The 16450-nt window shown below is 33.2% G+C and overlaps 1 protein-coding gene across 1 annotated transcript in view; it reads left to right on the top strand.

Moving 5' to 3' along the window:
• Positions 1-16450, top strand: part of myom3 (myomesin 3) — a 59991-nt gene that overhangs the window by 34243 nt on the left and 9298 nt on the right. Inside the window, exons 15-25 of the mRNA XM_052617845.1 lie at positions 1724-1851; positions 4309-4492; positions 4840-5014; positions 8181-8302; positions 8949-9136; positions 11863-11989; positions 12575-12756; positions 14340-14454; positions 14542-14698; positions 15007-15113; positions 15512-15556. Coding sequence (XP_052473805.1) covers positions 1724-1851; positions 4309-4492; positions 4840-5014; positions 8181-8302; positions 8949-9136; positions 11863-11989; positions 12575-12756; positions 14340-14454; positions 14542-14698; positions 15007-15113; positions 15512-15556 — 1530 coding nt within the window. The remainder of the gene's footprint in view (positions 1-1723; positions 1852-4308; positions 4493-4839; positions 5015-8180; positions 8303-8948; positions 9137-11862; positions 11990-12574; positions 12757-14339; positions 14455-14541; positions 14699-15006; positions 15114-15511; positions 15557-16450) is intronic.

Raw genomic sequence — 16450 nt, 5'->3', positions numbered from 1 at the left:
GTGTTTATTTTATCTTTTTATTTTAAGAATGTTTTTCTCTTTTTTTGTTAGCAATAAAAACCTTGCAGGATACATAAATGAGAATTTAAGGACAAATGAGCTCAATTGCCATAAAAATAATTTCCCGATGCTTCATTTTCTTAATGCATTAAATTAAATTGATATTTCTCTTCTTTGATTTGGAGGGGAAATATTACCTGCACATATTCTTGAAAGAATTAATTAAATTCACCCTTAAAAAACAGATTTGTTGCTCCTGCCGTCTCTCCTGATATGTCCTTCTTTTTCATGAATTAACCACCCTAAAAACTGTACGACTCGGACAGTTATGATGATGAATTTGCTGCAGATCTCATATAAAGCATTCGCAGGTGGTCTGTGCTCCCGGTACAGCAATAGCAATAAAGACTGAGGCAGTTTTATTGGCCCTCAGCATTAAAAAGATGATGATATGTCGCTGAAGCTTAAAGATTTAAATGACGTACACTGTGCTGCTAATTGCCATGGACTCTCGGGCCATTATGAGGAGCGTAAAGAGCTTGTATAGACCTGTTGAGTGGTTTTATTTTAAGTTTGGCGACTAAGACATGCATAAAATGCATCTAAATGCTTAACCCTCTAAGCATTTATATCGATGATATATTTTATTCATCCTTCATGCAAATGCATTGAGAAGCCACTCATTGTAAAAATAAGAATCGAGATGTTTATTATGCAAATTTTGTTTTGGGGGAATATTCATCTCTGATTGTTTCATTAAGAAACCATTAAACTCACTATTGCATTTGTGCAACATTGTCAAGTTTATAATATTTGCAGTAGTGCGGTTGATATTTCACTAAACATGCTGAGAAAAACTATTACAGGTCATATACTGAATTTCTATGCTATGACAAATTTGTAATTTGTTCAGTGTTTTTGCAACCCATGTTTAGTAAAAATGAGGTATCTTTGTATTGCCTTGTACAGTTTTTCCTACAGTGGATCTGTGAGGGTTGATATCTAGTGTAGTGTCATTTTAGTAAGCATTGAAATTTAGGGTATAGATTTTTTGCATTAGGAAGATACTAATTATAAAATCGTTATAGAATCGTGATCTTGATATATACTTTGTTTTGTGAATATTTACCAATGATTTACTGAATGAGTCTGTTGTAAGAATAACATAAAAAAAACATTATCATTTCACAAGCTAATTTATTTATTATTTATTATTTTTATTTATTTATTACTATATGATATTATATTTTTATATTTTCTCTTTTCTCTTTCATTTTAATTCAAGTTAAAAAGTCACTTTTATTAGGTTTTATTAAATGTATGTATCATTTTTATTTTTAACTTTTTTTTAGTCTTGGAATATTTAATTTTAGTTATTTTAGTACGTATTAGACTAAATGAAAATGAGAAATGTTGCCTTTTTTATACTTCGAAATATTATTTTTGTCAGGGTTTTGCACTGTCACTCTGTTTTGTTTTTTTGTGTCAGCACATGGTCTTGTTAGTTGTTTTCTCGGCCATGTGCTCCTTTAGCCCCTCCTCCTCCCCCTGTCCTCTTTACCACACCCTCTTGTTAGTTGGTCTAATTGTGCTCACCTGTCCCTCATTTATTTTCCTCCCTATCTATAGTGCACCTTACCCTTTTCAGTTGGTGGTCAACAAGTGTCTGAGCTCTGCTCTATGGTGCCTTGTGTGGTCAGTCTCTCCTTTTTGCTGTTCACAGGCCAAATCCGAGTCCCGTTCCCCCCCACCGATGTGCAAGTTTGTGAGCTTAGCGACAAATATGCCGTGCTGAGCTGGACTGAACCAGATCCACGGGGCAGAGAGCCTCTCACTTACTCCGTGGAGCGGGTGAGAGTTGACCTTCGTCCCATGCACTGCTTTTGTCTGGGGTGGCACAGAAATCTACATTATTTCAATATAAAAATGAAAAATGTGTTTGACTATAATGTACAGGACTGTTTTAGTGCCTAAAACTCAACTGAGTACAATTCATTTATACTAAACAGTAAATATAAATAGCAGAATATACAATTTGTTATTTAATGCATTAACATTTTTATTTTTGCATATGTTCTAGTAAATTTGTAATTTAATGCACAAATAAATGTGAGCACAGTATATATATAATTATACATATATTCAAAGCACGTGCATGTGTGACTTTTAGCAGACATAATCGTCTTTTAAAAAAAATTAAAAACTAAAAATTTGTGCATGTTTGCAATCCATGTACAAAATATTTAGGTGCTATGTTAAAAAAAAACTAGCAACCCAAAGCAGAGTTCATTGGACAGAGCTGGCTTGTTAGCATGTTTCATTACACATTTGTACGTTTCTCTGGATAAAGCATCTTAATGAATCAATGTAAAACTGTAAATGTTGGGTCTGATGGGTTCAGTGTAATCTTTTATTATTTATTCACTATAAAGAACATTTAATATATTTATAAATAAAATTAATTATGTATTTATTTAATGTTTTAATATTTCAAACATTTTTATATTATTAGTATTTTGAAATAAGTTTTATTTTTATTTGGTTTTTTTTTGTAATTTTTAGTTTGTTTTACATTTTTGTTTTCATTTTTATAGTTTTTTTTTAATTCTTTTTAGCTTTTATTTATTTTTCAGTAATAGTCAATTTAAAGTACTTCAACTTAATCTTATTTATTAAAGTTAATTGCCAAGACAATCTATAGTTATTTTTTTGTTTGTTAGTTTTTTACATTTTCCATCTAATATTTATTTATTTTATTTTTGAATTAGGGTCTTTTTATATTTTCAGATTTCTTTTTCATTTTAGTTTGTTTTAGTAAATTTGTATTGTGTGTGTTTTTTTTTTTTTTTGTTTTTTTTTTCAGAATTAGTAATTTTAAAGTACTTCATCTTAATCTTATTTCAGTTAGTTGCATATATTTTTTCCCTGGGAATCGAACCAAGGCATTGCTGTTGCAAGCAGCATTGCTCTTTCTGTTCCTATTACAAGAACAAACATCTACATTACGTCATTGTCACTTTTGAGCATTGAAGTTGAGCTGTCAAGCATTCAACTGCAACTGTTAATTAAAATGCATTCTATTATAGTTGCATTGCATGTATGTATGTCTGCATCCTGGGCAAATCCAGTAACCCTAGCAGACATTAAATTATCTTGGTAAAAAGTGAATGCTACTGGTAAAAAGTGAATGCTACAGAGCATATAAAATGACCCAACAGGCTTAACACAAAAAAAACATTTTTAAAGTTTAGCTTCTGTTTCTGATGTCCATTGCTTCCAGCACTGCAAAATGTCAAGATCCTTCTGCTTTTCGAGGGCAGTTTTTAAGGTACTCACAGTGTAAAAGAGCTCGGAGGGATTGGTTCTCAGAGCAGAGGAGGTCGAATCTTCCAGCATCAGACACAAAGAGCTCCAGCAGACTGTGTAATGAACAGGAGAAAGCACACACTGCCACAGGACATGCTCTTTATTGGTCTCTTTATAAGAAGAACCGTAATAAAACCGTCTAGTTCATCGGGATCATCTGAAATTGTGGGGGCAAAAATACACATTTATGAAAAAAGATTTAAATTCCCATTTACCACCGTGCACGTTTTATTATAGAGGATATTGCAATACTTTATCTTCATGGAGACTGGCTACTTTTCCAAGTAAAATTTATAGTTAAAAATAAAAAAAATGATAAATTCCTGTGGAACACATATAATGGCAAAAACTTATGTGTGTATATATATATATATATATATATATATATATATATATATATATATATATATATATATATATATATATACACAGAATAAAATTAGACAGAAATTCAAGGGAACACGCATACTAACCCCCCAAAAAAAATATTTTATATTTTTATATGTGATTGTCCATTTATGTGAAGATGATGAAATGTGATTTTATTTTTATTTTTCAAAACTAAATTAAACTTGCATAAATTAAATATACAAAAATTTATAATATACGGACCACAACTCCGACAGAAATTCATAAGGAACACAAATGGTGGAAAAATATGTATATATATATATATATATATTTTTTTTTTTAATTTCTGGTCTGATTTTTTATTTATTCTGTATTTATTTTATTTATTTATTTATTTTATTCTAAACCAGTGTAATTTATAGTTTAAAAATTAAATAAACGGACCAGAAATTTGACAAAAATAGTTCTGATTCAATAAACACACATACTGGCAAAATGTTTAGCTTGAATGTACTTTAAATCGCTTTGGATAAATAATAAATAACACTACATTCATGTAAAGATGCCTGTTAAGATTGTGTCTTCTTTCAGTCCCTAACAGGGAAGGAGAGCTGGCATCTAGCCAGTATGGATATGACGGTCCTGTCTACAAGATTTGTGGCGTTCGACCAGCAGAAGGGAAAGTCATACACTTACCGTGTTCGCTCTGTGAACAAGTACGGCATCAGCGACCCGTCTCTTCCCAGCGAACCCATCGCAATGGGACAGCCGCTAGGTGACCATCTTCTTAAAGGAACAGTGCACATAAAATAAAAATGACTCATTATTTACCCACTCTCAAGTTGTTCCAAACCTGTATGAATTTCGAACACAGAAAAAAATATATATATTCTGAATAATCTTTGTGAGTTGATGGTAGCCATTGACTCCCATAGAATGGAAAAAAGAAGCCAATGGCTGCCGTAAACTCTTTAGCGCCAAGCTTTCTTCAAAATATCATCTTTTGTGTTCAGAAGAAGGAAAAAAAATCATAATGAAATGGAGAGTGAGTAAATTATGACAGAATTTTATGAAATGCAGACTTAAACCAGTACGTCTGAGTGATGGTTTTCTATCTTTTAGGAGTTCCCGACCCACCACACGGCGTCCTTTCAATCCGAGACACCGACAGTTCAGTCCTGTTGCAGTGGAAGGAGCCCAAAATAACAGAGGGCATTGTGGGATACTATCTGTACTGCAGTGAGGTTGGAAGTGGACAGTGGAAGACCATCAACAATAAACCCATGACCAAAACCAGGTCTCTAATTCTATCCAGTTTGAGAGGCAATTAAAGGGATAGTACACACAAAACTGAAGTTTCACTGTTTATTTACTCCCCATCGGCCGATTCAAGATGTAGGTGACTTCTTCTTCAATAGAACAGTAAAGAAGATTTTTAGCTATAACCGTGGTTTGGGGATTCATAAAATGCAATGGCTACCATCACTTTGAGAGTCAAAATAAGCATATCAGGCAACACGACAAAATTAATATCCCTGACGATATAGTGAGATCTTATGAAGTGAATTGATCATTATGTGCAAGAAACTGAATGTTATTTACCACCGGGTATTAATGTTGTAAATGACCTGAGGGTGAGTAAATTAACAGCACAATTTAAATTTAGTTTGAAGTATTCCTTTTAAGGGTTAATTCAGCCAAAAATTTTAATTATGTAATTAATAACTCACCCTCACGTCGTTTCAAACCCGTGAGACCTCCGTTCATCTTCTGAACACAGTTTTAAGATATTTTAGATTTAGTCCGAGAGCTCTCAGTCCCTCCATTGAAACTGTGTATACGGTATACTGTCCATGTCCAAAAAGATAAGAAAAACATCATCAAAGTAGTCCATGTGACATCAGAAGGTCAGTTAGAATTTTTTGAAGCATCGAAAATACATTTTGGTGCAAAAATAACAAAAACTACGACTTTATTCAGCATTGTCTTCTCTTCCGTGTCTTTTGTCAATCTGAGTTCATGACGCTCAATTTAGCAAATTGAGGGAACGGATTAATAAATTGTGCGCACAATTAAACAAGTTAAGGGAATGGATTAATAAATCACACGCACAATTTAGCAAATTGAGGGAACGGATTAATAAATAGTGCGCACAATTTAGCAAACTGAGAGAACGGATTGATAAATCGCGTGCACAATTTAGCAAATTAAGGGAACAGATTAATAAATCGCACACAGAATATAGCAAATTGAGGCAGCGGATTAATAATTAGTGCGCACAATTTAGCAAATTGAGGGAACAGATTAATAAATCACGCGAACAATTTAGCCAATTGAGGGAACGAATTAATAAATTGCACACAGAATATAGCAAATTGAGGGAGCGGATTAATAAATTGTGCGCACAATTTAGCCAATTGAGGGAACAAATTAATAAATAGTGCGCACAATTTAGCCAATTGAGGGAACAAATTAATAAATAGTGCGCACAATTTGGCAAAATGAGGGAACGGATTAATAAATCGCATGTAAAAATGTAGCAAATTAAGAGAACGGATTAATAAATTGTGCGTACAATTTAGCAAATTAAGGGAACGAATCAATAAATCGCATGCACCATTTAGCATATTAAAGAAACGGATCAATAAATCGTGCACACAATTTAGCAAATTAAGGGAACTGATTAATAAATCGCGCGCACAATTTAGCAAACTGAGGGAACGGATTAATAAATCGCGCACAATTTAGCAAATTAAGCGAACAGATTAATAAATCCCACACAGAATATAGCAAATTGAGAGAATGGATTAATAAATTGTGTGCACAATTTAGCAACTTGAGGGAACGGATTAATAAATTGTGCTTACAATTTAGCAAATTAAGCGAACAGATTAATAAATCCCACACAGAATATAGCAAATTAAGGGAACGGATTAATAAATCACGCGCACAATTTAGCAAATTGAGGGAACGGATTAATAAATCGTGCACAATTTAGCAAATTGAGGGAACGGATTAATAAATAGTGCGCACAATTTAGCAAACTGAGAGAACGGATTGATAAATCGCGTGCACAATTTAGCAAATTAAGGGAACAGATTAATAAATCGCACACAGAATATAGCAAATTGAGGGAGCGGATTAATAATTCGTGTGCACAATTTAGCAAATTGAGGGAACAGATTAATAAATCACGCGAACAATTTAGCCAATTGAGGGAACGAATTAATAAATTGCACACAGAATATAGCAAATTGAGGGAGCGGATTAATAAATTGTGCGCACAATTTAGCCAATTGAGGGAACAGATTAATAAATCACGCGAACAATTTAGCCAATTGAGGGAACGAATTAATAAATTGCACACAGAATATAGCAAATTGAGGGAACAAATTAATAAATAGTGCGCACAATTTAGCCAATTGAGGGAACAAATTAATAAATAGTGCGCACAATTTGGCAAAATGAGGGAACGGATTAATAAATCGCACGTAAAAATGTAGCAAATTAAGAGAACGGATTAATAAATCGTGCGTACAATTTAGCAAATTAAGGGAACGAATCAATAAATCGCATGCACCATTTAGCATATTAAAGAAACGGATCAATAAATCGTGCACACAATTTAGCAAATTAAGGGAACTGATTAATAAATCGCGCGCACAATTTAGCAAACTGAGGGAACGGATTAATAAATCGCGCACAATTTAGCAAATTAAGCGAACAGATTAATAAATCCCACACAGAATATAGCAAATTGAGAGAATGGATTAATAAATTGTGTGCACAATTTAGCAACTTGAGGGAACGGATTAATAAATTGTGCTTACAATTTAGCAAATTAAGCGAACAGATTAATAAATCCCACACAGAATATAGCAAATTAAGGGAACGGATTAATAAATCACGCGCACAATTTAGCAAATTGAGGGAACGGATTAATAAATCGCGCACAATTTAGCAAATTGAGGGAACGGATTAATAAATCGCGCACAATTTAGCAAATTAAGCGAACAGATTAATAAATCCCACACAGAATATAGCAAATTGAGAGAACGGATTAATAAATCGCGCACAATTTAGCAAATTGAGGGAACGGATTAATAAATTGTGGGTACAATTTAGCAAATTGAGTGAACGGATTAATAAATTGCGCACAATTTAGCAAATTAAGCGAACAGATTAATAAATCCCACACAGAATATAGCAAATTAAGGGAACGGATTAATAAATCACGCACACAATTTAGCAAATTGAGGGAACGGATTAATAAATTGCACACAGAAAGCGGACTAAATCTAAAATATCTTAAACTGTGTTCCGAAGATGAACGGAGGTCTTACGGGTTTGGAACGACATGAGGGTAAGTCATTAATGACATAATTTACCTTTTTGGGTGAACTAACCCTTTTAAGATATGTAATCTACTAAACCTACTAAAACTGGTTTACTTTTTTGCTCAGGTTTACAGTTGATGGCCTGAAGACCAATAAAGAGTATGTGTTCAGGGTGAAATCCGTGGGACTGGCGGGAAACAGCATCTACTCTGAGGAGTCTCCTGCCATTCGAGTGAAATCCGCGATACGTAAGAACCAGACCAGACCCTGAAAGACAGCACTTTTAAATATGACAGCGTTTTGTCTAAAGTGTTCAAGAAAGAGATCAAGAAAATCATTTATAGTCTCAGTGTGAATCATTCATTCTTTGAATAAGTTTCCTGAATGAACAGATACAGCTGGTGAACTTTTGACTTGGGCCAGTGAACAACCGCCTAAAATACCCATCGTGATGTCTAATTCATAAATATTGAGAAAAGTATGGAAAAACATGTTTCAGGACACGCAAACCATTTATGGAAATGAAGGCGCAATTTAACTTGTGACTAATGGGTTTGATGGTCATCTAGTGGAAAAGCTTGGTACTGCGTCAAAAAACCAAATCTCACTGAAAGCTCATTTTTTTAAATATCAACTTCAAATTTGGAACATAACTTGTTCAGAATTTTGTTTTTGATTTTCCAGCAGTTTTAGAGTGAAAAAATGTTTTGTCAAATGTAAAACTGTGATAGTATATAAATGATACATAATGTAAATTTAATGTATTACCAGGACACTCATGAAACTATTATAATTATTCTTCATAATCACTTATTTGATTAATTAACAATTAATAGAAAACATGACGTGGTTGGCATTCTGTGACCTTTGACCTTCCTCTGCCCCTTACTGCAGGTGTTCCGTCCCGTCCATCAGCCATCGCTCTACTGCACTGCACCGGAGCAGAGATGCTGATTGGCTGGAGAGCCCCAGCCAATCACGGAGGAGACCTTGTGCGTGGCTACTATCTGGACCAGAGGGAGAAATCCCAGAGCTCCTGGACAGAGATCAGCATCAAGCCCACTAAAGAGAGAGTGTACGAGGTGAGCCATTTACAGTACCATTTACAGTAGCAGCAGTTTCTATGCTGCTTTTGGGATCAGCTGCTCTTTTGTTACATGCTTCTGCAGCAACAAATGACGGGACCTGCTTAAATCAGTCAAAAATATTGTTTATTGCTCAACATTTAATTGTAGTCATGCATTTATTAAAACTTAAAGCGCTGTACTTGAGTTTGTTTTAGAATATTAAAATACTTTAAAGTGATTTTGGTCTGTATTATATCAGAGAGCTTTCTCATCTGCATTTAACAATTAAAATCAAACAGTAAATTTATAATCAAACTATTGAATGTGTATTCAGTTAATTGATTAATTTATATTTATATAAAAATAAAATGGTTATTAAAAAATATTTATTTATTTAAATGTTATTATAGTGTTTTTTTTTTTACTTTTATTTAATTAATTAATTAAAACATTTATCAGTTTAATTGTGCCCTAATTATATGGCCCAAAATACAACACCCCACACAGTGTTAAGGTTTTGTGGGCCCTGTTATTTTAGTCATATTTATATACTATTTTTTAAGTATGTGGTATTTATTAATATTTTGAATTAGATTTAAGATATTAAATTTATAGATGTTAGATTTATAGATATTTTTATTATTTATTTAAATTATATTATTTATATAATTTCAGTCATTTTAATTTTAGTTTGTTTTATTCATTGTGTTATGTTTTTTTTCTAGTTTTTGTGTTATTTTATATTTATTTATTTATTTGTTTGTTGGTTTTAGTTTGAGATTTTTGTCATATTTCAACACAAACTTATTTTATTCCAGTTAGTTGCCATTGCAACTTTTATATGAATAAAAATAACCTCTGAACTAACAAAAAAAATTAACTGAAATAAAATAAACAAAAACTATATAGACTTAATAAAACGGAACAAAAAAAATAAAATGCAAAATGTTCTATTTAAAAAAAATTATATATATTATTCTGTTTTTAAAAACCTGCAGTTTTCAAAACAAAATACAAAAATATGTTCAAAATAAACTCAAAATAGTATCTAAAAATAGCACTGCCTCAAAACTGAGCAGTAATAACAGTATTGCATGCTTCAGCAAGCACCAGTTATGAATCATATAATATTAATTTTGACCTGTTGGTGAACAAGCAACATTTTCTAAAGCTTCACTGCCTGCTCTGATGAATCTGAAGATGTTTGGGGTTCAAGCATTGCTTCTGTGCTTGTGTAAATGTGATGAGTGCACAGCGCCCTCTGGTGGACTGAATCAGCATCAGCCTCGTGTCTCTTTCTATTAACATGCACTCTGTTTTTTTTTGGGGGGGAGAGGAGGATGGGGTTGTTTTGCACTATTTGCTCACAGGATGCCTCAAAGTGCATTATGTCAATTATAGAACATTGATTTTAGGGCACTGTGGTCATAGCATGAAGCCCATGTTAATGATTTCTGCCTCTCATTGAGCAGTCAGAGACACACACCACCTGCCCAACAACATTACAGACCAGCACAAACACACACACACACACACACTCTCTACAGTATATTAAAATCCCCCGGCTACACCCCTGACGTCTGCCATCTAGTGTCCGTTCTCTGTCCCAGCAGGCCACGGATAAGCCTCTGGTTTGATAAGAGGATTCAAGCAACACAGGCCTGTTTCCCTGAATCTAATCCCAATTACTTGTGACCAGGTGCCACTCTTTACTTCTCATCACAGAGCAATGTTAAAGCGATCTTTATCGGATAAGTAGCATAGGCATCAACCGGCGGATCAATGCACTGAAGATCTCATCTAATTGGTGACAAAACAGCCAAATTGCTAAAGCTTTAACTAAAATTAAAATGCAAATGCTAAATATAAAAACTAATTCAAAATATGAATAAATACTAAAATAGTAATTATATTTTTTTCTGGGTTAAAAATGCATCTGATCCGCAGGACTCCACAGATTTCCAAAAAAAAAAAAAAAAAAAAAAAAAAGTGGTAATTTTTGTGACTTTAATTATATAAATGTGAACTGAAATTAAAGAAAATATTTAAACATTAAAAATGAAATAAAAAAATTCTTTTTTTATAAGTTAATAAGAATGACTAAAAAATAAAATATAACTAAAAATTTAATTAAAATGGAAAAGAAAATGCAAAATATACTAATAATTAAAAAATATTGAAAAATCAAAAAAAATAATATGAATAAATACAAAAATAATAAAGTTATGCCATTTCTGGGTTTTAAAATACTTTGATTTGCAGCACTTCATATATTTCTTTTTTTTTTTTTTACTAGAATGAAATAAATGTACTCTGAAAAATCTAAAAAATTTAGTATGAAAATAAGTACGAAATAAAAAATAAAAAATGCACCAAAATATTTTTTTTTCCTAAAATCAAAAAGGAAAATAAAAATTAAAACAAATATTAAATGTCAAATATAAAATAAATACTAAATTAGTAAAAATGACACTGCTTTTGTGTTAGAAGTGCATCTGAGAGCTATTCTCTGTCTCTTGAGTTTTAGTTCATTAATTATTGTAGTTATTTTGAGCATGTTTTCAGCTTCCATTAGGACTGTGATCCCCTCCTCTGCATTTTGCATTTGGATAAACACTGAGAATACGACAAAAACACATTCTTGTACTGTATATTAACACTTTCTCTTTTATTTTAGGTTTCTCTTGCATCCTTTCTGACACAACCATGTATTTTCCATTATTTGTGGGCTTTGTTTCTAGGTGACAGGACTCCAGGAAGGAAGTTTTTACCAGTTCCGAGTCTTCGCAGCTAATGTTGCTGGACTGGGTGACGCTTCTGAAGCCAGCGAGCTGTTTCTGTGCGAGCGCTGGACGATGCCTGAGCCTGGTAAGATCCTGCATTGTGAGGAACAAGAATCAGAACTTCTTTTTAGCAATTTTGAGGAAGAAAAAATGGTTTGGCGATCAACTCTTATTGCATCTAAAACCAAATGACATTTATTGCATACAAGTGAAATAACATGCACTATGTTTTATTATTGCACTATTTATCTATTGCACAACTTGTACACTTTTTAATAAATTAGATTGGTTTCAATCATGGACTTACATATATCTGGCACAGACTAACATGCTGTTATCTTTAATCTGTTCCTGTTCTTCATTATTAATGTCTTAATCGTTATAGTTTGTTTCTGTGTCTTTCTGGCACAGTGAGTTTTTCTTCCATTGTGTTTCCCTGGTTTTGCAATTGAAGGTTATTAAATACACCCCATTTTTCCTTTGGTTATTATGTATATGCCTCGTTTTATAGTTGTGTGTTCAAGAGGATAAACACAGCTCATATACAGAAGTGTGTATGTTAGAGGAGTGTCATTTCTTCATTAGATGAAGGTCAAATAAGTAGTGAAAGCATCTTTAAAAAGTGGCGATGATGGATAATTGTGTGAATGTGTTGATTCATATGTTGCAGGTTGTCCATATGATCTGGAATTTAGAGAAGTGAGGCGGAACTCTCTGGTGCTGTTGTGGGCGGAGCCTCTGTACAAGGGCCAATCAGAGATCAGCGGGTATGTGGTGGAGATCAGCGAGGGGGCGGAGTCTGAGGATTGGACCCCGGTGACGAGTGAGCCGGTGACGGAAACTCACTTAAAGGTGCCTTTATTGCAAAAGTCATAATTTAGCAACGTGAGTAGATTGCACTCTAATTAATTTCAGTTCAAATTGTGTGCATCAGGAATCAAATTTGAGATAAACAGGATTAAAAATTTTTTTTTTTTATACTTTATTCAGTTGATTCATCACAGTATATTACAATGAATTACAAGTTTTCTGAAATGTCATGATTAAATATGTAAATGAGACATTATTTAATTAAATATGATCTAATTTGCATATATTTCCAGGAAAGAAATCTGAACATTAGATGAAGCCAGTTTCAAAACATTGGGTTTTTAAAGAGGGAATAAATTTATAAATAAAAAAAAATACTGTCAATCGCATATATATATATATATATATATACCCGTATTTTCCGGACTATAAGTCGCACTTTTTTTCATAGTTTGGCTGGTGCTGTGACTTATAGTCAGGTGCGACTTATTTATCAAAATTAATTAGACATGAACCAAGTGAAAACATTACCGTCTGCAGCCGCCAGAGGGCGCTCTATGCTGCTCAGTTCTCCTGTAGTCTACACTGGAAACACAGAGCGCCCTCTGGCGGCTGGAGACGGTAATGTTTTCTCTTGTTTCTAAATAAATGCGACTTATAGTCCAGTGCGACTTATGTTTTTTTCCTCATCATGACGTATTTTTGGACTGATGCGACTTATACTCAGGTGCGACTTATAGTCCGAAAAAATACAGTGTGTGTGTGTGTATATATATATATATATATATACACACACACACACACACATTTTAACCAATTTTGACAAGTGCAGCACTTAAACCAAAACTTTATAGTTTTATTCCTATCTATGTTTTGAAGATTTTTACAGAGGGGTTTGTTAAAAAGTCATTTTGGAGCAGATTAATAAAACATTTCATCAAAACGTTATAACTGTGATATGTAAAAATGCCAATTTTGGTGTATATAGAATGTAAAGAACTTAGTGTAGAAAATCTTTACAAAAAAAAATGCTAATACATTTCACAATTAATTACAAAGAAATGACAAGCTACACATTAGAGAAATTTTGAAGTAGAAATACTAAAATGATATTTTCTTCTAAAAAAAAAAAGATGTACAGTAATCTTTTATTAACATCTTTATTTACAAAAAATACTGTAAAGCTTGGTTAAGTGTCAAATGAGTGTCAGATTCGGACTCATTGGCTTTTAAAGATATGTTCTGTAATTTAAGTTTACAAACACAGATAGATACAAAATAAACACTTGAATGTGTTTTCTTTCTTATAAAATAAATGCATATTTATAGTGAAAATTGGAAGCAAAATCATCCTGTGCAGGACAAACCTGTGCACGCTGAGAAAAAAAAAAAAGGTACAAAATGTGTTACTGGGGAGGTACACACCTTTGTTACTAAACATTCCATATTGGTAACTAAAAGGTACAAAAGTGTATCTTTTAAAAAGGTACTGCCCCAGTAACAGCTTTTGTACCTTTTTTTGAGAGTGTGAATCTTGATTCAGTTCACAATAGTTACATTTGCATCCAGTCGCACCAAAGCCTTTGAAAAGAGGAGTGAGCTGTTTTTGGGTGATATCTGATCAGGTTTCAGGTCTGAAGGCCGGTCAGACGTACCGTCTCCGTGTGTCTGCCGTTAACACCGCTGGAGTCGGCATGTCTTCACTGGCCTCGGAGCCGGTGGAAGCACAGACTAAAGCAGGTCTGCTGCCTGGAAAGCTTCGTAATGATGATTTCAAGCTCATTTTAGAGCGAGTCGCTTTTAACTGTATCCTGCGCTTGCCACCAGGAACCAAAGAGATTGAGATCGGAGTCGATAACGACGGCTTCATCTTCCTGGGCTTTGAAGCTCCTGACAGCACTGATAAAGATGTCTTCAAGTGGAGTAAGAACTACGGGAAAGCCATTGAAGCTGGACGAGCCCGACTGGAGAACAAAAACAACAGGTGCTTAGTCCCGGATCTGGAAGAATATTTCTCAATGGGATTTATATATAAAATATATATAAAATATAAAAAAATAGTATAAATCAAGTTAATGAAAAAAATATATATATTTGTTGACCTTTTCTGTCTTATATATTATTTTTAAATTGTTAATAGGCACCTTAAACTTTCTTAAAAGAATAATACGGAGTCCTTAAAATTAACCCTTTTGTTTCCACAGTAGCAGTACATTCATTGAGTAAATGAGTTTGTTTTGGGTGACTGTTTCTTTAAAAGCTCTATAAATCTGATCCGAATGTTCGTCTCAGGTCTGTTCTGACCTTCACGGATGCCTCGGAGCATGATTTGGGCCTGTACACGGTGGAGCTGAGGGGAAACCCTGAAGTCTCCTCTAGTTTCACCTTCACTGCAGACGGTAAGACATTCATCTCTTTCTCTGAATGATGCATTACCTGAGCACAGTGCCACAAGACCTTGTGCATCCGATCAGCATTAACTGATGCATATGCATAACTTGTCTTTTCTTAGGACGACCTCAGTTTTTTATCATCAGTCGGCTGCTGATTAATGTTTTGCTGAGCTCCTTTGCCCTAAACCGTGTTGCGTGTACAAGATCTGTGTATTTTCACCATGCACAAAGTGTGACAGAACATGGACTGTTTGTGTGAGATGCTATAAACTGCATGACAAACATCTTGCTATAACCTCAAATACAGATCTTAAATCTTATTTTCAAAGATGTCGGATCGTTCTGCCAGCATTATGTGTCTTTGCAAGACATTGACTTTGTGATTGTGCCGTTTTCTTCCTCAGATCTGGAGAGGCTGACAGAACTCAGCTGGCATGTGAGAAACCCACGTAAGTCAATCAAATACACTGCTCAGAGAATCTGAGATGCACTGGTGTTCAGAAGTTTGGAATCATGATGATTTTTTTTAATGTTTCTGAAAGAAGTCGCATCTGCTCACCAAGGCTGCATTTATTTGATCAAAAATACAGTAAAAATTGTGAAATATTATTACAATTTATAATAAGTGTTTTCTGTGTGAATATATTGTAAACTGTAATTTATTTCTGTGATGCTCCGCTGTATTTTCAGCATCATTCCTCCAGTCTTCAGTGTCACATGATCTTCAGAAATCATGAAAATATGAAACATTTCTGATTATTATCAGTGTTGAAAACAGTTGTGCTGCTGAATATTTTTATGGAAACCGTGAAAATATTTATTTTTCAGGATTCTTTGATTAAATGGAAAGTTCAAAAGAACAACATTTATTTGAAACCGAAATCCTTTGTGACATTATAAATGTCTTTGTCACTTTTGATCAATTTAATGCATCCTTGATGAATAAAAGTATAATTGTATTATTTTATTAAAAAGTCTTACTGACCCCTACACTTTTGAACAGAAGTGTATTTAAAGAAATAGCTTATTTCTGCCACAGAATAATATTAAAAAGGACATTGTGAGTTTGCATCTCAGAATTCTGAGTATAAATCTTGTAAGTTTTAATATTTTTCTCAGAATTCTGAGTTTAAATCTTGTAAATTCTATTTTTTTCTCAGAATTCTGAGTTTAAATCTTGTAAGTTTTAATATTTTTCTCAGAATTCTGAGTTTAAATCTTGTACATTTTAAAAACAAATTTAGAATTCTGAGTTTAAATCTTGTAAATTGTATTTTTTTCTCAGAATTCTGAGTTTAAATCTTGTAAATTCTATTTTTTTCTCAGAATTCTGAGTTTAAATC

Source organism: Carassius gibelio, chromosome A16 (genome assembly GCF_023724105.1).
Source record: "Carassius gibelio isolate Cgi1373 ecotype wild population from Czech Republic chromosome A16, carGib1.2-hapl.c, whole genome shotgun sequence".
NCBI classification, from domain to species: Eukaryota; Metazoa; Chordata; class Actinopteri; order Cypriniformes; family Cyprinidae; genus Carassius; species Carassius gibelio.
The sequence above is the reverse complement of the archived record's forward strand: the minus strand, read 5'-3'. Positions and strand labels throughout refer to the sequence as shown.